This window comes from Triticum urartu, chromosome 6, assembly GCF_003073215.2.
Source record: "Triticum urartu cultivar G1812 chromosome 6, Tu2.1, whole genome shotgun sequence".
In the NCBI taxonomy this organism is placed as follows: domain Eukaryota; kingdom Viridiplantae; phylum Streptophyta; class Magnoliopsida; order Poales; family Poaceae; genus Triticum; species Triticum urartu.
Window position 1 is genome coordinate 10484280 of NC_053027.1, and position 23878 is coordinate 10508157.

Below are 23878 nucleotides of genomic sequence, written 5' to 3' on the forward strand. Positions count from 1 at the left end.
TGTGTATATGAAAGTTTCCATAAGGCTCAATGTATTATGTATGTTTTTTTAAATGTATTTTGTATGTTTGAAAGACGTAAAGACCCCTGGGATTCAGTGATATTGCAATTTGGGGAGCCTCCATTCGCATCGCACCTGCCATTTCCCATTTTTCCTCTCCACTCACAGCGGACCGGAAAATCTCTCCGGCGGCCGCCGCCGCCGAAGTGCCATCCTCTTCGATCTCTCCTCCTCTTCTCTTCCTCCGTTCCTCACCTGCCTCGCCGGGGCGCCGCATCCCCGCCTCCGAAGCACCATCCCATTCGCACCCGCCTCCATAGGGAATCAATCTCTCTGCCGCCGCCGCCATGCTCCGCCTCCATGGCTGCATCCTCGTGCGGCTCCTCTCTTCCCCCGCCACCTCTCAGGGCCCCCCTCTCCACCGCCCCCTCTCCGCGGCCGCCGCGCCCGGCGTTTCCCCAAACCCTAGCTTGGTCGTCGACGACTACCTCGTCTCCACCTGCGGCCTCACCCGACCCCAGGCACTCAAGGCCTCCGCCAAGCTCTCCCACCTCAAGTCCCCGTCCAAGCCCGACGTCGTCCTCGCCTTCCTCGCCGGCCTCGGCCTCTGCGGCGCCGACGTCGCCGCCCTCGTCGCCAAGGACCCGCTGTTCCTCTGCGCCAAAGTAGAGAAAACTCTAGCCCCCGTCGTCGTTGGGCTCACCGGCCTCGGCCTCTCGCGTACTGAGATCGTGCGCCTCGTCGCGCTCTCCTTCGCCCACTTCTGTTCTAGGTCCATTGTTTCCAAGTTGCGGTACTACCTGCTCCTATTCGGCTCCTCGGAGAACCTCTTCCGGGTGCTCAAGCAAGGCTACCTCGCCGGCGCTGACATCGAGGGGATGGTCAAACCCAACGTCGCGCTCCTACGGCAATGCGGGCTAGATGATTGCAATATCACCAAGTTGTCCCTCCGTGCGCGGGGTGTCCTGAGCAATAAGCCAGAACGCGTCCGGGCGATGGTGGCATGCGCCGAAGGCCTTGGCATGCCTCGTGGCTCGGGGATGTTCAGGCACACGTTGGATGCTGTCAGATTCCTCAGCAAGGAGAAGATCGCCGCCAAAGTGGCCTACTTGAATAAGATGTTCAGGTGGTCAGACGCTGAGGTGAGCATTGTTGTGCGTAACGCTCTGTGTCTGCTGAGGAAGTCAAAGGAATTACTGCAGCGCAGGTCTGATTTCCTCATCTCTGAGGTGGGGTTGGAACCTACCTACATTGCTCAACGGTCAGTAATTATCAATTACAAGCTGGAGGGCTGGATCAAACCCAGGTACTACGTTGTAAAGTTTCTCATGGAAAATGGATTGCTCAAGTGCAACCCAGGCTACTGCTATACCGCTTTCAAGGTGAGAGAGAAGGTATTCATGGAGAAGTTCATTTCCCCTCACACGGAAGTTGCGCCGCACCTCGCCGAAGACTATGCAACAGCTTGTGAAGGGGTAGTGCCGGCTAGATTCAGATTTACATGAACCAAGGACTGGAGAGCAAAAGAGATGTAGATTCAATTTTCTCATTCATGAGGTGCCCGAATATGGTCTTCATCTTTTCATAAGTATCTACGGCATCCTCTTCAAGAAAGCCTTCTTGAAATATAGAATCTAAGACATGCTTACACGAAGAAGGTAGGGCAACATAAAAGCTCTTCAAGTAAACTTCAATTTGGTATTGGGGCACATAGTTAGCCCGGATCCTTAACAGTCTATCCCAAGCATCTTTCAAAGATTCATCGACTAAATAACAAAAAATTCCGAAATCATCTTCATCAAAATTATTAAGACTCTCATTGACAACTCCGGCAGGTTTTACCATAACATTATTTATGAGTTTAGATAGAATAGAAGGATCGTCCAAAGTACTAAAACTCGGGAGAGAACCCCCAACTCTTTTTGGTTTCGACATGGCGAAGGAAAGGCGAGCGGAAAAGAGGGCGAATAAAACGGCAAGGCTGAAGTGGGGGAGAGGAAAACGAGAGGCAAATGGCAAATAATGTAATGCGAGGGATAAGAGTTTGTGATGGGTACTTGGTATATTGACTTTTGTGTAAACTCCCCGGCAACGGCGCCAGAAATCCTTCTTGCTACCTCTTGAGCACTGCGTTGGTTTTTCCCTTGAAGAGGAAAGGGTGATGCAGCAAAGTAGGGTAAGTATTTCCCTCAGTTTTGAGAACAAAGGTATCAATCCAGTAGGAGGCCACGCTCAAGTCCCACGCACCTGCACAAAACAAATAAGAACCTCGCAACCAACGCGATAAAGGGGTTGTCAATCCCTTCACGGTCACTTACGATAGTGAGATCTGATAGATATGATAAGATAATATTTTTAGTATTTTTATGATAAAGAGAAATAAAGATGCAAAGTAAAATAAAAGGGTAATAGGAAAGGCTAAGTGTTGGAAGATTAATATGATGGAAAATAGACCCGGGGGCCATAGGTTTCATTAGTGGCTTCTCTCAAAAGCATAAGTATTATGGTGGGTGAACAAATTACTGTTGAGCAATTGATAGAATTGAGCATAGTTATGAGAATATCTAGGTATGATCATGTATATAGGCATCACGTCCGTGACAAGTAGACCGACTCCTGCTTGCATCTACTACTATTACTCCACACATCGACCGCTATCCAGCATGCATCTAGAGTATTAAGTTCATAAGAATAGAGTAACGCTTTAAGAAAGATGACATGATGTAGAGGGATAAACTCATGCAATATGATATAAACCCCATCTTGTTATCCTCGATGGCAACAATACAATACGTGCCTTGTTGCCCTGCTGTCACTGGGAAACGACACCACAAGATTGAACCCAAAGCTAGGCACTTCTCCCATTGCAAGAAAGATCAATCTGGTAGGCCAAACCAAACTGATAATTCGAAGAGACTTGCAAAGATAACCAATCATACATAAAAGAATTCAGAGGATATTCAAATATTGTTCATAGATAAACTTGATCATAAATCCACAATTCATCGGTCCCGACAAACACACCGCAAAAAAAGATTACATCGAATAGATCTCCACGAGAATCGTGGAGAACTTTGTATTGAGATCCAAAGAGAGAGAAGAAGTCATCTAGCTAATAACTATGGACCCGAAAGTCTGAGGTAAACTACTCACACATCATCAGAGAGGCTATGATGTTGATGTAGAAGCCCTCCGTGATCATGCCCCCTCCGGCAGGACGCCGGAAAAGGCCCCAAAAGGGGATCTCATGGGTACAGAAGGTTGCGGCGGTGGAATTAGGTTTTCATGGATGCCCCTGATGGTTTGGGGATACGTAGGTATATATAGAAGGAAGAAGTACGTCGGTGGAGCAACATGGGCCCCACGAGGGTGGAGGGTGCGCCTAGGGGGGTAGGAGCGCCCCCTGCCTCGTGCCCTCCTCGTTGATTGCTTGACATGGACTCCAAGTCTTCTGGATCACGTTTGTTTCAAAAATCATGTTCCCGAAGGTTTCATTCTGTTTGGACTCCGTTTGATATTCTTTTTCTGCGAAACACTGAAATAGGAAAAAAAACAGCAATTTGGGCTGGGCCTCCAGTAAATAGGTTAGTCCAAAAAATAATATAGCAGTGTATAAATAAGCCCATTAAACATCCAAAATAGAATATAATATATCATGGAACAATAAAAAATAATAGATACGTTGGAGACGTATCAATTTCCCAAAATTTCATTTACCTCTGTTTTAAAATTTTGAGCTCTGGCATCGCTGCAAATCACTGCTTCCCTCTGGGAAGGGACTATCTATTTACTTTTATGTTGTGTCATCACCTTCTAAAATAAGTGCCAAATCCTGAGAGCACTGTTGTCATGCTGATGCACTATGTGTAGCTAATGTTGGGTGCATCATGACTAGATCTTTTCTACCATGAATTACAATGTTTAGTCGCTGCTTGAACTTTGAAGGTGCTCTGCATTTATGTTTTGCGGTCTTAGAAAGGGCTAGCGAGATACCACTATTGTCATATTATATCATGGTTGTTTTCACAACGTGTTGTTGTTTGAGATATCTTATTATTGCTCGCTAGTTGATTATGTCATAGATATGCCACTACTAGGGAAAAGCTTATAGGCAGACGCTTACTAGTAGCGCGGGTTTATAACCGTCGCTACTGCTACTTACTAGTAGCGCGGGTTTTTACCCCTCGCTACTACTAAGTTGATACTAGTAGCGCGGGTTTTTAACCCTCGCTACTACTAAGCGGTGTCTACCGTGCCCTCCCGGGACATGCCATAGTAGTAGCGAGGGGTACAAACCCACGCTACTACTAAGTTGATAGTAGTAGCACGGTTTTATACCCCTCGCTACTACTAAGTACGAGGTAGGTGAAATCTCCATATCCTCGGCCGAATCCCTCCTCTCTCCCTCACTTTCCCCCTCTCTCACTTTCCCCCTCTCTCCATGGTGCTCCTGCCCAAGAACATATCCTCCTCCATGGCACCCAACGTCTTTCTCCTCGCATCGCTGGCGTCCAAGAGCTCGCCCGTCTTCCTCCTCGCCTCCATGCAGCCCCGATGCGCCCTCCATCTCCTTCCTTTCTCCCTTGTTTCTCTTTTTCCCTCTCCCTCTCCTCTCCCTCTCCCTTTGGTTTTACTCACCTCCCATGCCCATGCCTGCACAGGTCGTCGACATGGCCAACCAGGAGTTCTCCGCCTTGACCGCGAAGAGGATCCTCACACCGTCGTCTTGCTCTACACTGGATCCGGCCATCTCCAACAGCCATCGCCGGATCTGGTCTGCCACTACCCGTCCACACCTCCGGCAACCCCTGTCTTCGTTGGATCGAACCAATGACACCATTGACAACATGCACGGGGTCGAGATTTTTTTTTGGTTTTTGAAATTAATAGTAGTAGCGCGGGTCACAGACAGGCGCTACAGATAGTTAGTAGTACTGTGTATAGAATCCGCGCTATTACTAACACACGTACTAGTAGCGCGGGTGGCACCCGCGCTACTACTATGAGTTAGCTGTAGCGCCGTAGTAGTAGCACGGACACCCGCGCTACTACTAGTCTTTTACCCGTGCTACTACTAGGCTTTTTCCCGCGGTCTCTACTCATAAGAGTTAATATAACTAGTCATCAACCCGTGCACCCACACGGGCTAGTGCATATTTATTTTTTATGATTATGACACTATAATATGGACAATTTGAGGACAACTACAATAATATTTTAAATGTGTAATATGTTTTTAAGTGATCTGACGGAAAGAGGGATTACATTGTTTGATCAATATATGATTAGATCATACATAGTTCTCAAATATGATTACATTGTTTGAACGTGCATGAATTATCATTATTTGGACGTCCCATGTCTCATAATTCTCAAATATGATACATAGTTCACATTAATATTAAGAACTATTGGTGGGCAACATAGTTGCAAATGTGAAGTTCGTTTTACGTGCTATTTCCTTTGGACGGAAGTATCTTTAAATTTTCAAAATATATATGGGAATCTGTGTTTAATTTTAACAAATCGTGAGGTCCGATGAAATTAAACACTTTGTTTGAGTCTGGTAGTTTGCAAAGATTAGTAAGCTATTCTCATCTGATGTTTTCTATGCTTCTTCATGAAAAAATATTTTATCAGCCACAACTTTGTTGGATATGTTTTAGCTCGATCCATGCAAAGACGTATAATTTTATCAAGATGAGAAGGCAATCATCTCCATTCATCTTTTGGTCACCAAGAACGAACACATGCGCATTTTCTGATTGGTAATATATGTGATTCCCTTATCATAGAAACACATTTGCTTACATTACATTCGCTACAGAACCAATTAATTCCACTAAGAACAAACAGTTATCCTCACTTTATTTCTCTCAATACTGAAGCCAGATGACAGTAAATTTAATGTCCGATTTTGCTCTGTGGTATATTGCCCTTTATTTCCATAATGTTTGATATATGCCTAGAATTTATTACACATGCCTGTGGTCAATCATGAATTCAATGAGAGAATAATATATTGAACTGGGGATTCTTAAATATGTTGGTGTGAGATGTATATTTAATCACTTAACAGTTGACTGAACAAATATTGGATATATGGTGTACATATCTACTCGGGAAAATATGATAACTTTGTCAGGGATCATCCATAAGGATGGCTCATTGTTTTTCTTCTTTATTTGTATACAAATTTCTGGCTGATTTAAAGATGTTGTTGTCAGTTCTGACCAATCAGTTTTTCCATGCACGTACACATATGTATAAAGCATTGTGCAAAAAAATAAATTAAATAGAAGCATTAGCCGAGACTACATTGCCATTGCCTTGGGTGCGTCCAGAAACAAATAATCAAATATAACTATGCACTACTCCAGTATACACTACATGATGCCATTGCAGTACCTTTGTTGCCTGAATGGCACTGGCTGCACACTGAAACATGCGCACCCATGAGCAGCTCTCGTCAAGGCAGTCCTTGTATGTTGTCGCTGATCTACCACAAATATAAATATCTTTTGCTGAAGATAATCACACCATGCAATCCTGAAGATCATATCAAAACTCAGCATTCATATCAACAGGAAGAGAGAGAAACGTGATGTCTTTCCCAAAAATAGTAGTAGTATTATACGTGAAGAGAAGAATAAGTGCATAACTGACAATATACAATGATTTGCTAACTACTACGATGAGTTGTTTGGAGTGTTGTTTCATGTCCTGAACATTACAATTTTGCTAATTCAGTACGTACAAAAGGCAAGAGCTTCAAAGAAACTAACAGTACAAATGTCTCCAAACTTAGTTGCTAATAAGATGAGATTGATGACTTCCAATCAAAGTAATTCACAGGATCCACACTGATATATTTTTCAGTAAATATTTTCATTGTCCTTGATTGATCAAAAACTTATTTCTGCCTACCCGCACAGAGCTGATTCCTATGACATGATGGGAACTATATCAAAAGCATGTGTGCAGACCAGGAAAACATCCAACAAAGCACAAACATGATCCGGCCTACCTGATCTATTGATCCTGGACAGTATGTAGTAGCCAAACGGGATCTGTAGGAGCATCAAGGAGATGGAGGAGTTGGGCGCTCTCAAGCTCGCGATATAACTGAACCCAACCAAATATCATCATAGTTGGATGGATGCCTTTCTAGGGTTCCACTTTCGGCGTTCTGGACCACACCTGATGGTTCTCATCCCCTCCTGCTAACATATAATCTGGTAAAGAGAGGTGCTGCAAGATTAAAAGGGAAAAGGCCATTTTTTCTTGATGGGATGAACTCGACAAACCGGATAACACATGAGGGATTTAGGAATCTGGATTATGTACTGGCAGGGTAGGGCGGGATTGCTGGGAGATGAACTCGAATTGGATTTAGATTTTGAGTTCGGTGCCATGCCACCACAACTCCACCGCAATTCCTCCACTTTTTTTTAGAAAAGGAGGATGACCCCCGGCCTCTGCATCTGGGCGATGCATACAACCACTTTATTAATTATTCTCACAAGACCTTACAAAATCATACAACAGCAAGACTAAAGCCACCATCTAAGCAACAACTGTCGCAACACCTATCCAATTGATGAAGGGGCGCTGATAGCCTGGGCCTAATACCAAACAGACATCGCAGCCAAACCTAAACATCTAAGACCTGAGGTCCCAACCAGGACTCCTGCCTGGTATGGGGCACCTACCAGTCCGGCGCACTCCTCAACCAGGACGCCTGCCGGGTATGAGGCCGCCGCAGCCACCTGCCACGAGTCCATCTTTAGAGCTGTACTATTGCATCTACTGTGCCAAGTCTCTCTGCCATCGACGTCACCACATCGAACTCCGAATCTGCACTGCGCCATGCCGTCAAGATCCGTCGCCATCAATGTATGGATGAAGCACCGCTCCACCAAAGAAACCGTCCGATGGTCCCGCGAAGCAAGGCGCAGCACCAAGTAGAAGGCCGAAGCGCACCGCCACCACGCCACCAGCAGCCCCGCCACCAAGAGTTGTTCCCAGCCGCCGCCTTCAAGAAGGAGCACGACACCAGGGTGCCGTCGACGCCCAGACCAGGGGAACAAAAGCTTTCGCCATAGCTCGAGGAGGAGGCGGAAGGGAGAGGATCCACCCCAAAGCCTTCAGGAAGGGGATCGGCGCCAAAGGCGTCGACTTTGGGGAGGCCGCCGTGCCAGCCAGGGGTTTCCCCCGAAACCTCACCCGCATGCTAGATCCGCCAGGCCGGCCATAGGGGACGCCGAAAGCCGCCGCCAAGGACCGGCGCTAGCACGGATCGGGACAGATCGAAGCAGGGGCGGATCTTCTACATGGAGCCATGACGGATTGCGAGGAGCCGCCACTGCGCCAGCGTCCGCAGCCCCCACGCCGCCCGCGCGGCCGTGGGAGGCTGCCCACCAGAGCCCGCCGGCACAGCCTGCGGGCTGCACCGCGCCCATCGGCCGGGGCCGCCGCCCCGGGGAGCCAAGGCCCTCCAACTGAGAGGAGGCGCAATTCCTCCATTTGGTAGCCTCAGGTATTGTTTTCATCCTCCATTCTTCAAATTATCTTGGATACACGTCCTGATCTGATGCATCAACCATCCTGAATAGCATAAGTTGGAATAGGAAAAGATCTAAAGGTTGGAGTGGTGGGATACCTGGATTGAGTCATGTTTTTCAAGGTAGATTGCAGTATGGATGGATGGCTGTCGAGAATGGCATGAAAAATATGACCTGGAGAGATACAGGAGGAGGAGCGGCGCTAGGGCTTGATGGATGACGGACCAATTGGTCAGAAGTTTGGTGAAGAGAGACAGGAAGAAGGAGACGTATTTTTTTGATCCGTTTTGTGAAGGGGCATACGTGTGGGACAAATCGCGAGGACTCTTGTACTTCATCCGGTGGCTGCAGATGAATAACACGTTGCGAATCAACCTGTGGTTGAGTTGGTTAGGTGGATAGTGGTATCCCCAACCCACCAGGGTTCAAATCCTGGTGCTCGCATTATTCCTGGATTTATTTCAGGATTTCCGGCAATGCGCTTTCAGTGGGAACTGAATTGCTTGAGGACAAGCAAAGGTTTAAACTTGGAGGAGTTGATATGTCTCCGTCGTATCTACTTTTCCTAACACTTTCCTCTTGTTTTGGACTCTAATTTGCATGATTTGAATGAAATTAACCCGGACTGGCGCTGTTTCCAACAAAACTACCATGGTGTTTTTTTGTGCAGAAATAAAAGTTTTCGGACTGGAACAAAACTTTGCGAGGAATTTTTATACAAATACAGAGAATTTCTAGAACCAAGAACAACCGGAGGGGGGCACCTGGATGGGCACAACCCACCAGGGCCCTCCCCCCCCCCCTCCAAGCGCACCCAGGTGGGTTGTCCCCACCAGGTGGCCCCGCAGGCCCTGAATCCGACGCTATAAAATCCTATTTTTCCAGAAAAAAATCAGGGAGAAAGAATTATCACGCTCCACGAGACGGAGCCGCCGTTGTCTCCTGTTCTTCATCGGGAGGCCAGATTTGGAGTCCGTTTGGGGCTCCAGAGAGGGGGATCTTCGATCTTTGTCATCACCAACCCTTCTCCATCGCCAATTCCATGATGCTCCCCACCAGGAGTGAGTAATTCCTTCGTAGGCTCGCTGGTCGGTGAGGAGTTGGATGAGATTCATCATGTAATTGAGTTAGTTTTGTTAGGGCTTCATCCCTAGTATCCATTATGTTCTGAGATTGATGTTGCTATGACTTTTCCATGCTTAATGCTTATCGCTTTGGGCCGTTTATGTTATCACCATTATATCTATGTTCTAGATCCGATCTTGCAAGTTATAGTTACCTACTACGTGTTATGATCCGGCAACCCCGGAGTGACAATAGTCGAGACACTTCCCTGTGATGACCGTAGTTTGAGGAGTTCATGTATTCACCGTGTGTTAATGTTTTGTTCTGGTTCTCTATTAAAAGGAGGCCTTAATATCCCTTAGTTTCCAATAGGAGTCTGCTGCCACAGGAGGGTAGGACAAAAGATGTCATACAAGTTCTTTCCATAAGCACGTATGATTATTTACAGAATACATGCCTACATTATATTTATGAACTGGAGCTAGTGCTGAATCGTCCTAGGTTGTAACTATCACATGATGAATATCATCCAACAAATCACCGATCCAATGCGTACGATTTTCGTACATATTGTTCTTGCTAAGTTACTACTGCTGTTGTTACTATTGTCACTGCTACAAAACCATTGTTACCACTGTTACCGTTACTATTGATGTTGCTACTACTATCAAAACTATCATACTAATATGCTACTGATCACTTTGCTGCAGATAATTAATCTCCAGGTGTGGTTGAATTGACACTCAGCTGCTAATACTTACAAATATTCTTTGGCTCACCTTTTGTCGAATCTATAAATTTGTATTGAATACTCTACCCTAAAAAACTGTTGCAATCCCCTATACTTGTGGGTTATCAAGCATCAAGACCTACACGCATTGTATGCAACCCTTCGTTAAGACAAGAAAATATAACTTTGTGGCCGGTAACGATAATTACAACCACTTGACATATACAGTAAACATATAACTTTCTTACAATCATCGAAAGGACGATGGATGACTCAATTTGACAGTCAGTTACGGGAATAAATCTGAAGTGCCCAGCCACCGTCTCATCACAACCACTTGGGCCTCCTTTGATTTGGAGGAATCTTGTAAGAATTTCATAGGATAGGATTTCTATAGGAAAAATTCATTTAGAGTCCTTTGTTTTGTAGGAATGGAATCCTAATCCTATGGAGGAATTCTTCCTATCCTTCACATTTCATAGGAAAATAAACATTAGCCTAGATTCAATGAAAAAAATCCTATGATGTGAATCAAAGGGCATCTCCTTTCCTATTCCGACTCATAGGATTTGAGATACATGTCATCTCATTTTCTATGACTTTCCTATTCCTATGTTTTTTCTACCCTATGAACCAAAGGAGGCCTTGACATATACAGTAAACATGTGACATTGAGGTGGTTTTTAGGTAGAATCAATGGGGAGAAAAATCAAAGATGGGAGAAAAAAATCAAAACAGGAAGGATTGGTAGGGAGGTTGGATGAAGGGAAGATGTATGACGAAACCTTAAGTTCTTTTTGAAGTAGTGAAGATATATCATATATCATTATGCCGCTCCATGGAGCCATAATACATTGACCAGCAAGACATTACTACTAAAAGTAAAACAAGCAAGACAATAAAACATGATTCGCCGCTCCATGGAGCCATAACACATCGAGTCGTCCAATTTTGTGTATTGGATGTGTGCATTGATTGCACCCAAATTATGACAAAAAGAAACAAATTGCGGTGGAACTCATATTATTAATTTTCAGATAATACATGTATACATCGATTGTTGTATTTTTTTAAAGCAAGTCAAGCGTGTCTTACTACTAAAAATAAAACAAGCAAGACATTAATACATGATTCGTAATGGGAACGTTTAAACAAAGCGTGCATGCATGAGAATTAGCATAATGTGGTATCTCAATGCTGCTATTTTGCATGCATGGTAGTATGCAGATGATGTTGTGCATGAATAGGTGTTTAAGGCACCACTTAGGCACCATTTTTGCCGGCGGCCTGCTGAGAGATGGCCCCGTACTTCATTGCATCAGCCTCGGATTTCGCGGCATCCTTCTTAGCGGATGCTGCCTCTTCAGGTCTTGTGGCGGTTTCAGCCTTCTTGATGGACTTCTCGGCAGCAGCTATGCGAGCATCTGCCAAGGTACCGGCAGCTTCTTTCCTGCTAGGGGAGGTAGAAGAACTTGTACCAGCTACTTGCTGAGAAATGACACCATACTTTGATGCAGCAGCGGTAGACTTGGCTGCAGCTTGCTTGGCAGCCGCGGCCTCTTTAGGTGTGGTAGCGGTTTCAGCCTTCTTGGTGAACATCTTAGCAGCATCAGTGTTGCCTTCTTTCCTATTGGGGGAGGTAGAAGAACTTGTACCAGCTGCTTTCCGAGAGATGGCACCATACTTTAATGCATTGTCAACAGACTTTGCTGCGTCTCGCTTGGCAGCCACGACCTTTGCAGGTGTCTTGGCGGTTTCGGCCTTCTTGATGGACTTCTCGGCGGCGGCATAGTGTGCGGCGGCTAAAGTACCGGCTGCTTCTTTCCTGCCTAGGGAGGTAGAAGAACCTTTACCATTTGCCTGCTGAGAGATGGCATTGTACTTTAATGCAGCAGAAGCAGATTTTGCTCCATCTTGCTTGGCAGCTGCGGCCTCTTCTGGTGTGGTGGCGCTTTCAGCCTTCTTGATGGACTTCTCGGCGGCAACAACACGTGTAGCTGCTAAGGTAGCGTCAACCCCTTTCCTGCTGGGGGTAGCCATCTTCAATGTGTTCTCCTCCGCAACGCCATAGGTCTCGGCTGGCCTTGTGGCCGCCACCGCCACAATGGTGGTGAGAAATAACATGGCCATGACATTCTTTCTGTTGGCCATTAGTAATTTCTCAAGTGGTATGTTAGGCGCGCGGAGGATTTGAAATGGTGGAGACACATGATTCATAGAGGTGATAGGCTTTTATAGAGACAATGTGAGGTCAGGAAATCTCTCCCATGAATGTGAGGTCATAAGGGGTCAACAATGAATGTGAGGTCACCAGAGCCCTAGAAAGGTATGTGGTAACCCATTTGTGGAAGCATGCATGCATGTATGCGTGTTTTGCGTTTTCTTTTCTAGTTTCTCTCTATGTATGGACCGTGGGAACAAAAATAGATTTCTTAGTGCGAGCTCAGATGCTCTTGAAATCCAGGCCTTCTACTCTTTTCGAGATTGTTGTAGGTACCATTACGTGACTTCCAGCCCAGACCAGGAGGTCCTTCTCATCGTACTGGAATGGGAGACCCTAGGGACGCGCGCAAACTCCGACAGACACCATGCACGACTATAGGTGCATGTGTATCCGTGCGGTGCATTAATGTGGTGGCAAGTGACGTGACATGAAACAGCTTGTTGCCATGGTGAGCAAGGTGTGACATGAGCAACGACCATGAGAAGTCGTCTCCAGTGTTGAAGTCAACTACGTAGATGAATGGGTTGTCCATTATGGCTTAGGATGACCTGGTTGGTGATGAAGCACACAAACTTCACGAAGGGCGCTGCCTCTTGTAGCGTCTGGTAAGCTAGCAATCTGTTAGCCGACGTCGGTCGTGGATGACATTCGGTGTGCGTACCGACGATCCTACACCGCAGGCCCCAACTGGAGCTACACAAATCTTTAGGCCATGACTCGGATTCAAAGTTTCAAAGTCACACCACGGGCAGCAGAGTGAGCCACGGCTTAGATGAATGCAGACGATTAGGTGCCATGGATCAGAATCCAACCAAGATGGCACTGCCTGTCCTTCGTTCGAACCCTCCTCGTGTGCTACATGATAGACCCACATGTATCGCACTATTCATGCATGTATAGTTCGTTTTGGGGATTTTCCACGCCCTAGCAACGCCACCTCATGCCCCATTTCCCGAATCTCCATGCGGCAATGAACAAACATAATAGCAGGTGCATCTAAGCTTAGGCTCTGAAATCACTGCTCCCATGTGGGATGCCTCCACTCTGGCTTGCCACATGGATCTGGCTACCGTCGTCGCCTCCTCCAAGCTACCTCAAGCTCCTCCTTCACGCGGTTGGTCCCGGTGAGCTCTCTTTGCTAGAAGAGGTGGATGAGTAATGCCTCCAAGCCTGTGCACCCTCTTTTCCCCTGCATCCACATGTATGAGGGCCCCCTCCCTGAGGTCCACCACCATCACCGAGTGCATCCCCGAGCCCTCGACACAATATCCACCAAGCCCACTACCGATGTTGTTGAGTTCGTCCTACGACCCCCTTCTCCGACATCCTTTAGTGTGGCCTGAAATCACATCAGCATCGCGTGGAGTCGCCCATCACTAATTCTCCTGTCGTCAAGAAAGACGAATTTCCCTGATTAGCTCTCCTCCCGTGCTCTAGTGCTACGTGTTTGTTGCTATTGCGGGCTTGGACGGCAAGGTCATAGAGATGGAGGCACCAGCAGCATCGGTGGTCATTTCTTCTTCTACACAACAATATGATGAGATGCGGCCAGTGGCGCCCACGCAATGTTCACTCATGATAGGTCCCCTATGCAGTTTCTTCGTTGGTCGGCTTTCCTTTTCGCCGGCTTCATGTGATGTTATAAAAAGTAGATGTACCACTTGATACTTTCGCCAAATTCTCTTCATTTCTTTTTCCCTCGGTTATACGAGAGTTATTGATCTACTATCGCTCCTCACATTCGGTCAATCAATAAAAACAACAAGAGATTCGGGGGAATTTGCCTAGGGTTCGGCACCAACAGAGGTGCGAGATTGAGCCAGCCATGGAGCCGGGTCACGACGGCTAAGGTTTAACCCTTTGAAACATGAGATGCCTCTACTACCAACAAATCATTGCCTTTACTAGGTGAATGGCCGTGCATTGCAACGGGGAACATTCATGAATCCGTGAGTGATATATTCAGGTGATGCTATCAAGAATCAATCAACTTTACGCTCTTGTTAGAACATCGTACATGTGCAATGTATGTATTTCTGCCAACATCTTGCAATGTTTATCTGACTATTTTCAAGGCTGGTCTGTATGCTGGCATGTCTCCTCACCTTGAATCTGCTAAGGTTTAACCCTTTGAAAAATGAGATGCCTCTACTACCAACAAATCATTGCCTTTACTAGGTGAATGGCCGTGCATTGCAACGGGGAACATTCATGAATCCGTGAGTGATATATTCAGGTGATGCTATCAAGAATCAATCAACTTTACGCTCTTGTTAGAACATCGTACATGTGCAATGTATGTATTTCTGCCAACATCTTGCAATGTTTATCTGACTATTTTCAAGGCTGGTCTGTATGCTGGCATGTCTCCTCACCTTGAATCTACGAATATGCCCAGAGAGGGTTTGCTATCAAGAGTATTTAGTTCAGTCAAGTAGTAGACGCATTTTCTTAGCACTGCAATAAAAAGTGTTTTTGTCATGACAATAAATTGCAAGCACAAAAGGAAAGGAACCATTTTTTACCTAATAACCCAACTTTTAAGTAAACTTTGAAGAAAAGGCTCATGAACCACAAAATTGAACAATGTTTAAATGAGTCATTGTTCTTCAGTTTTTTTCATTAGAAACAGGGTGACAGTACGTGTCACTTAGCAGCAAGATTGCAGCCACTATAGCGTCCTTCTACATGTAGCACTTGAAAACTTCCCATCAAACAATGGCAAACTTGACTCACAATGGCATGCTGCGGGTGCCTCGGCTCATCAAGAGTTCTGCCCACATCCAAGAGTTCGGAAGACAAGAAACTTTTCCGCAGAAAAGAAGAAATACTCATAAGAAATATCTAAGGACATCATGATTTACTCATTATGTAAAATATCATCCCTTTTGAGGGTCACCAAGTCTACGTTTTACTCGTTGGACCAAAAAAATATTCATTACAGAAATTCAGATTGCGAGCTACCTGATCACAAGACTACTTAAAGTGTGAGGAAATTAAACTGCCGGAAGCGTGAAAGGCACACAATGGATTGTACCAGTAAATTATATCCGATCATTCTTTGTAAAATAGGTAAATATGATAGCCACGATATAATCACCGTATATAGTCTCCTCAGGTTAATGAATGCATCTAGTCCTCGTTGTAATGTAACAACCACACAAGATCAGGGAAGAGAAAAATACCATGTCCAACTCTGGACCTTGATGGGCTTTGTCCTGCCCATTCATCTTTTCCAAACCTATATAACGCATGGCTATTCCAAATCTGTGTATCCCATAGATTCATGAGAATGCAATAAAAAGGAAATGAAATTACATCGCTCCCTCCAAGGACCATCTAGGGAGACCACACGATTGTCCTTTTAATGGTTCTTCTGAGCTTTTTATCTATGAGAAATCTTTCGATCTTTTTATTTTCAATCATGACAATACAATGAACAATAGGAATAATAAAAATCGCATCCATCCGTAGACCATCTAGCAAAGACTACAAGCATTAAAGCGAGCCGAAGACGCGCCGTTGTCATCGCCCTTCCCTCGCCGGAGCCGGGCAGAACTTATTGTAGTAGACAGCCGGGAACTTGTCGTGCTAAGGCCTCGTAGGACTGGCACAATAGAATAGCAACCCCCGCCGATGATGAGAACCATAGATCGGAAGGATCCAATCTAACGACAGACAAACGTAGACGAACGAAGACCGGGTCCGAGTAGATCCACCAAAGACAAACCACCTACCGAATCCTGTGAGATCCGCTGGAGACACACCTCCACACACTCTCCGACGATGTTAGATGCGCCATCGAGACGGGGGCTAGGCGGGAAGAACCTTATTCAATCTTCACGAAGCCGTCGTTGTCTTGTCCTCTTTAGCAGGACACAACCCTAACAAAATTCAAAGAAATATCTAAAAACGAAGCCCTCCCGCTGGTAAGGGATGAGATCCACCGTGTCCCCATGGCCCTAGGGCCACCGGAGACGAGGTGGACCGGCAGCGGCGCCACGGGAGGCATGGCCGCATAGGAACCCTAAGCTTTTTTGGAGAGGAAGTGACGGCTATGGTTCCTCTGAGCTACCTATGCACCGAACTACAACCCTAAAATTATTATAAAATTGATCATTTACAACATTTATATAAGATTCATAATTCGATGAGCAAAGGGACAATTATGGATGTGAATAGTATCAAATTCAAATGTGACGTCAAATATTAGATGTTAGTACGGTCTACGTTGGTCTTTTTATTTCTCGAGTAGCACATCTACTTTAGGCTTCGAATTTTAAGAGGAGCATTGATCAACCCACTTGGCTGACCATCGCATCTCAACTGACTCCATATAGATCTCTAGACGACCAGCCACTAGCTGGACTAAGAAGGTTGATCGATCATCAATGGGATGCCAATTGTTCTTAGATATACTACTAACTAGAAGGGTTGTGCGCGCTTTGCTGCGCCGTTCATGTTGTTGTGTATCTTAAAAAACTAATCACTCTGTTTCCCAATATAATGTGTATTATATTTTTTAAAATCAAACATTTTAAGTTTCATCAAATTTGTAGAGAAATATATCAAAATTCATAAGATTAAATCAGTATTTTTAGATTCATCACGAAATGAATTTCCATACTTTTTTTGTTTAATATTGTGGATGTTGATATTTTTGCTCTGAAGTTGGTCAAAGTTAAAGAAGTTTGACTTTCTACAAAATTAATACCCTTCATATTTTATAACTGATGGAATATTAAGTTAGGCGGGTGGGGAGATGACTGTGTCATCCGCTAACCAACCTATATTTATGTGGGAAATTTCTGCATCGGTGGTTGCATGTACTATATTGATACTACAATATCATATGGTGACGCTTCTTTTTTCTAGGTGGTGGGAGGGGTGTATGGGATTGATATGTTTTTATAGGTCAGTTGCAGCTGATTGATTTGAAAATCATTGGCCCAGTCAAAATCGTCAACCAAATCAAAATTGAATACCTCAATTGAATGAAAGAGATTCAAAATTTTGGAACATAGTGAATTAAAAAAATTCAATTGAAGAGGTTGAGAAATTGTTGACCCAGTCAAAATTGGATGATCAACCTATATTAAATACCTTAATAATTATGAGGCCTTAAAAATTAGGAAGCATATTGTATAGTATAAAAGAATTGGATTGTGAAGCTTTGAGAAATTGTAGACCCAATCAAAATTGGATGATCCAATTCTAATTGGAGACCTTAATTGAGTGTGGGCTTTTTAAAACTAGGGAGCTTAGTGTTATAGAGGATTTGTGAACACGATGCAATTGATCTCAACTCTAAGATAGCTATACACATAAAACTAAAGAATAATAACCTTCTCAATTCTCACCTTGCAAAAGTTAGAAAAGATAAGTAGGAGTCCGTTGAAAAAGGCAACAATGTCAATGTGAGAACAGAGTGAGGTGGGGGAAAAGAGGCTAGAATGAAGAGAGAGAGAGAAAAAAAAACATGAACACACACAAAATGCTAAAAACAAACATAGTTCACATATGATTTTTTTTTACTTGTAGAAATCATACTTTCAAGTTTTGAGAAAATATATATCCATATGAACTTTTCTGCTCCATCCGATCCATATTAATTAGATACATATGTTTGAGCGACATATAATTTGGATTGGATTGATTAGCAAGCATAACCATTTAAAAAAATCGGAAAAAAGTAACCATTTACTACCTACAAAAAAAGCATAGCCATTTACTCCCTTCGTTTTTATTTACTCTGCATATTAGTTTTAGTCAAAGTCAAGCTTTATAAATTTTGACAAAGTTTATAGTCAAAAATATTAACATGTACAATAACAAATCAATACCATTATATTCATTATTGAACGTACTTTCGTATCATATAGATTTGTTAGGATAAATATTTATATATTTTTTATAAACTTGGTCAAACTTTACGAAGTTCGACTTCAATCAACTCTAATATGCAGAGTAAATAAAAATGGAGGAAGTACAAGTCGTATAATAACTTATTTTGTGATATAATCTTATCTCTCAAAGCCATTTTCCTTATTATACTGATTGCATAATGATTGCATACAGATTTTTTGAAAAGTCAAACCTAACAAAATTTGACCAAGTTTGTGAAGGAAAACATTTACATCTAGATGTCAAACATATATCATTAGATTCATCATAAGACAAGACGTAGGTTCATATTTTATATATTTGATAATGTAGGTATAAGTAGTTTTCTTTATAAATTTGATCATATTTTGCAAAGTCTGACTTTCGAAAATCTATACGCACTACGTTATTGAACGGAGGGGATATCTATTTTCCATGTGTATATGAAAGTTTTCATAAGGCTCAATGTATTATGTATGTTTTCTTTTGAAAAAAAAATGTATTTTGTATGTTTGAAAGACGTAAAGACCCCTGGGATTCAGTGATATTGCAATTTGGGGAGCCTCCATTCGCATCGCGCCTGCCATTCCGCATTTTTCCTCTCCACTCACAGCGGACCGGAAAATCTCTCCGGCGGCGCCGCCGCCGCCGCCGCCGGCGAAGCGCCATCCTCGCCGGTCTCTTCTCCTCTTCACTTCCTCCGTGCCTTCACCTGTCTCGCCGGGGCGCCGCATCCCCTCCACCGAAGCACCATCCCATTCGCACCCTGCCTCCATCGGGAATCAATCTCTCCGCCGCCGCCGCCGCCGCCATGCTCCGCCTCCGTGGCTGCATCCTCGTGCGGCTCCTCTCTTCTCCCGCCACCTCTCAGGCCCCCCCTCTCCACCGCCCCCTCTCCGCGGCCGCCGTTTCCCCAAACCCTAGCTTCGTCGCCCACGACTACCTCGTCTCCACCTGCGGCCTCACCCGAGCCCAGGCACTCAAGGCCTCCGCCAAGCTCTCCCACCTAAAGTCCCCCGCCAAGCCCGACGCCGTCCTCGCCTTCCTCGCCGGCCTCGGCCTCTCCGCCGCCGATGTCGCCGCCCTCGTCGCCAAGGACCCGCTGTTCCTCTGCGCCAGCGTGGAGAAAACCCTGGGCCCCGTCGCAATTGAGCTCGCCGGCCTCGGCCTGTCGCATTCCGAGATCGCGCGCCTCATCCCGCTCTCCTTCGTCCACTTCCGCTCCAGGTCCATTGTTTCCAAGCTGCGGTACTACCTGCCCCTCTTAGGCTCCTCGGAGAACCTCTTCCGGGTGCTCAAGAAAGGCTACCTCGCCGGTGCTGACATCGAGGGGACGGTCAAGCCCAACGTTGCGCTCTTACGACAGTGCGGGCTAGATGATTGCAATATCACCAAGCTGTCCCTCGCTAAGGGCGGAGTCCTGAGCAGCAAGCCAGAGCGCGTCCGGGTGATGGTGGCATGCGCCGAAGGCCTTGGCGTACCTCGTGGCTCGGGGATGTTCAGGCACGCGTTGGATGCCGTCGGATTCCTCGGTGAGGAGAAGATCGCCGCCAAAGTGGCCTACTTGAAGAAGACGTTCAGGTGGTCAGACGCTGAGGTGAGCATTGCTCTGCGTATGGCTCCGTGTGTGCTGAGGAAGTCAAAGGAATTACTGCAGCGCAGGTCTGATTTCCTCATCTCTGAGGTGGGGTTGGAACCGTCCTACATTGCTGAACGGTCAATAATTATCAATTACAAGCTGGAGGGCCGGATGAAACCCAGGTACTACGTTGTAAAGTTTCTCATGGAAAATGGATTGCTCAAGTGCAACCCAGGCTACTACTATACCGCTTTCAAGGTGAGAGAGAAGGTATTCGTGGAGAAGTTCATTTCCCCTCACACGGAAGTTGCGCCGCACCTCGCTGAAGACTATGCAACAGCTTGTGAAGGGGTAGTGCCGGCTAGATTCAGATTTACATGAACCAAGGACTGGGTTCTCACCATGCCTGCGAAGCTGGTAATTCACATTAGTGCTTTTTGCCTAAATAAATGTTGGGTTTCTGCTGTATTATGTCTGCCACATGCTGGTTTGGTTGTTGCCAATGCCTAAGGAAACTGATAATTTAGTTCCTGAGCCTTCAGGTGTTAATGTTGTCATTAGGTAGACAAGAAAGCATCGCTTACAATCTCTGAAATGAGAGCCATGAATATATTTGTCTTTCCGACATCCATTTAGGATAATGGAAACTGAATATGTGGGTAGACCAATTTTCTTTTGAAACCAGAACCCATGAACCAGAAAACAAAAGGACTGTACCACATCCGTTTCCAGTAAATATATCGATATGATTTGCTTCTGCTCCAAATTTTATGTTTCCATTTTCATTGATTTGCCTTTTGTTTTCCATCATCTAAACAGTTCAGTTTTTTACTTCTAGGCCATGCTTAGAAAATAAGTTTCTATTGGGTGCCTTTTGATATCTTTCCCCTTATGCTTCTAAGATTGATTATCTTTGTTCCTATATCCTGTAGCTGATTTTACTACGCTGAGACAATTTTCGAACATGAAAAGGTAACCTATTTGGGACTGAAGCATGATCTATGATGAAACACTTTTGCATAAAAACTGCAAATGTCAACCGCTGATGATTGGCAAGATTAACAATACCATATGTTCAGTTAAAACAAAAATTACTGTAATGCTCATTGATGAGTATTAATTCCCAGTCCAGCAATTCATTTTGCAATTATAGTTTCCGTGCCTTGTTAGGGATTAAAAATATGTACATTTGTCAGTACCCATCAATGTTTATCTCCGTGAACATTCAAAGTTCTGTGGTAAGAGCAAGGAGTGTTTCAGATGTGGGTATTGTAGCTGGATTTTGTTTTGCGATTGTTGTGTACTCTGTATCCACCTTTGGTCACACATGTGATATGAGAACTGAGATAAGCCTTGGAGACTATGCTGACGCTTGCAGAGGGGTAGTTCCGACTAGATTCAGATTTACATGAACCAAGTACGGGCTATGGAAATTAATTATTGTGTATGATATGACAGAGTTCTCACCATACCTACGAAGCTGGTAATCACATTAGATCTTTCGCCTAAATAGATGTAGATTTTGTGCTGTAGAATGCATGCCAATTGCTGGTTTGGTCGTTGCTAATGCCTAATGAAACTGACTATTTAATTCTTGAGCCCTGAGGTGTTAATGTTGTCTTTAAGTAGAGAAGAAAGCATCGCCATTTTTTAGGATAATGGACGTTGGATGTGTGGGTAGACTCATTTTATTTTGAAACCAGCACCTAGAGAAGAGAACCAGAAAGGAAAAGAACTGCCTTGCATTGTTTTCCAGTAAATATGCTTTCCAGAGATTTTCTTTCACTCCAATCTGTTTTCAATTTATTGTTTTTTGCTTACCACCATATGTTAGTTAGTAGTAACTCTGCAGCTCTTCTATCGGAAATATGCTTAGGAAATATGTTTCTATTGGGTGATCTTCTATGCCTCTTGATTTCTTTCCCTTTATCATTGTAAGATATATCCTGTAGCTGGTTTTACTCCGCTTAGAAAACTTTCGAACATGAAAAGGCAACTTATTTGAGACTGAAGCATGATCGATAATGAATTAGTCTCATCATTTTACACCTGCCATTGATCATCAAAACTAAACCAATGGAGATGGCATGAATTAGACTTGTGATTTCTGCTACTCAGTGCTCACATATGCGAGTACCTCATCACAAAACCACATTTATTTATTTATTTATTTCTGCTGTTGTATCTCATCACAAAAACTACATGTATATTGATTTTGCAAAGCTTGAAAGGTGACATGAGAGCTGAGATAAACCTGAATGAAAGATCCCCAACAAGGTGAACAGTTCCACTGGCAGCCTGCTTCGAGGACAAGTTTTTGTAAGGAGAACCGTGGATCTTGACACAGGGTGCGCAGTTTGCTTCAACAGAGGATGGCTGCCACATATTCCTCAGATGTGGGATGGCTGGATGATGTCGGAGCTACCGCAGCCTGAAAGACATCCCTGCTTTATCTCTTTTGATGAAAGCGCATTATCAGGGAAGGGGTTAATTGAAGTGGCGTGGAAGCTTTGACCATGAACCGCGACCGGAGATCTGGCTCCTGCTCTGGGTTTGTTGCAAGCACAAGAAACAAGTTGAATGCCAAAGGAAAGGGAACTGGAGAAGCTCGGATGATGTTCGCCTGCCATCAGGTACACTGCCAAGCAAATCGGTGGGGTGGCGTTCATTTCGTCCTTGCTAAGCATTTGACCCCCTTGGTTACTGAAAGGAACTAAGCTGGCGTTTTTCGCCCATTCTGTTGCTACTAATCCCTCCGTCCGGAAAAACTTGTCCCAAGCTTGTTCCTCAAATGGATGTATATAGCACCACCATTTGAGGGGCAAGTTTTTTCGGACGGAGGGAGTACTAGAGTAGCGTAGCATCATCGCCTGCTATCTCATGCCTCTGTCTTTTCCTGCACTTCTCGTTCTTAGCTCTGGTTTTTGGCTTGTAAGAGAACATGTTTCACAAAGGTGAACTAAATTTAGGCTTTTTCAGGTCTGATGGCTGCTAACTTACTGCAAGGAAGACGCACTCTGGGCTCTAGTGTGTGCGTGTGTACGTTCAATACTCTAATTTGGATCGATCGCTATGGACAATGGTCATGCCAGCTTTAGTTTGGTGTGCAGAGAGTAATAATCTTCTGCAACTTATTACCCACAACCTGATACCAGTCTTCCTTCTACCTTCCCGCTGTTTTACATTGATTATTTTTGCCCTTGCATCACTTGATAACCTGTTGGCACGTTGCACTTGTCTACTGCACATATATATAGCGGAGAGAGTATCAAGTGAGAACAGAGGAGGAATAGCTTGCAATGTGAATTGACGGCGAATTTAAATCTGGACAGTCAGAATACCGGCAGGATGGGGCTATGGCATTGGCAGGTCACGAAGAAACAAAAGTATTTTACAATTTTTTTGCAGGAAGTATTTTTATGTATGTGTTGCCAGAATCTCCCTCGGCTCGGCAAGAATCGACGCAGATCCTGGCACCAAGCTCCATACTACAGCAGCATGACATCCTTGAAATTTTCATTAACTCGAAAGTTATCTTTTCTGGTCCGTCCGTTTCATTTTACTCTGCATAATATTATGTTTGTCTTGATTATGCTGCGTATTAGACTAGTCGTGCCTTGCAAAATTTGCATTGGGCATTGTCCCATGATTTCCCACCCTGTTCTTGTTCCCTGCTGCTGCCACTAAAACGTGTCTAGATACATCCGTATTTAGTCAAATCTAAGACAAGTAGATAGGCTTGCAAGTCACTCTGGACAGTCAAAATACATACTGGCACATAATGATAATGGGGCTAGAGACAGAAGTATTCTACAGTTCCAACTCATCAAAAA

General features: G+C 44.6%; 3 protein-coding genes across 6 annotated transcripts; 2 read left to right on the top strand and 1 right to left on the bottom strand.

Moving 5' to 3' along the window:
• Positions 1-271: 271 nt before the first annotated feature.
• Positions 272-20753, top strand: LOC125513640. Its single transcript, XM_048678802.1, has 2 exons — positions 272-1507; positions 20429-20753. The coding sequence occupies exon 1, from the start codon at positions 348-350 to the stop codon at positions 1503-1505; it is 1158 nt and encodes a 385-aa protein (XP_048534759.1). The 5' UTR covers positions 272-347; the 3' UTR covers positions 1506-1507; positions 20429-20753.
• On the bottom strand, positions 11391-12541 carry LOC125513643 (antifreeze protein Maxi-like). The gene has a single exon (XM_048678806.1). The coding sequence runs from the start codon at positions 12508-12510 to the stop codon at positions 11623-11625; it is 888 nt and encodes a 295-aa protein (XP_048534763.1). The 5' UTR covers positions 12511-12541; the 3' UTR covers positions 11391-11622.
• Positions 19028-23198, top strand: LOC125513642. 4 transcript variants are annotated; one of them, XR_007286066.1, is made up of 3 exons: positions 19028-20462; positions 22269-22678; positions 23025-23198. XR_007286066.1 is itself a non-coding variant. In XM_048678804.1 (2 exons), the coding sequence occupies exon 1, from the start codon at positions 19278-19280 to the stop codon at positions 20424-20426; it is 1149 nt and encodes a 382-aa protein (XP_048534761.1). In that variant the 5' UTR covers positions 19028-19277; the 3' UTR covers positions 20427-20462; positions 23025-23198. The 4 variants fall into 4 exon arrangements, 2 of the variants coding, with proteins under 2 accessions (XP_048534761.1, XP_048534760.1); XR_007286065.1 differs by having other exon boundaries at positions 22277-22678; positions 23025-23197; XM_048678804.1 differs by lacking the exon at positions 22269-22678.
• The last annotated feature ends 680 nt before the right edge of the window (positions 23199-23878 follow it).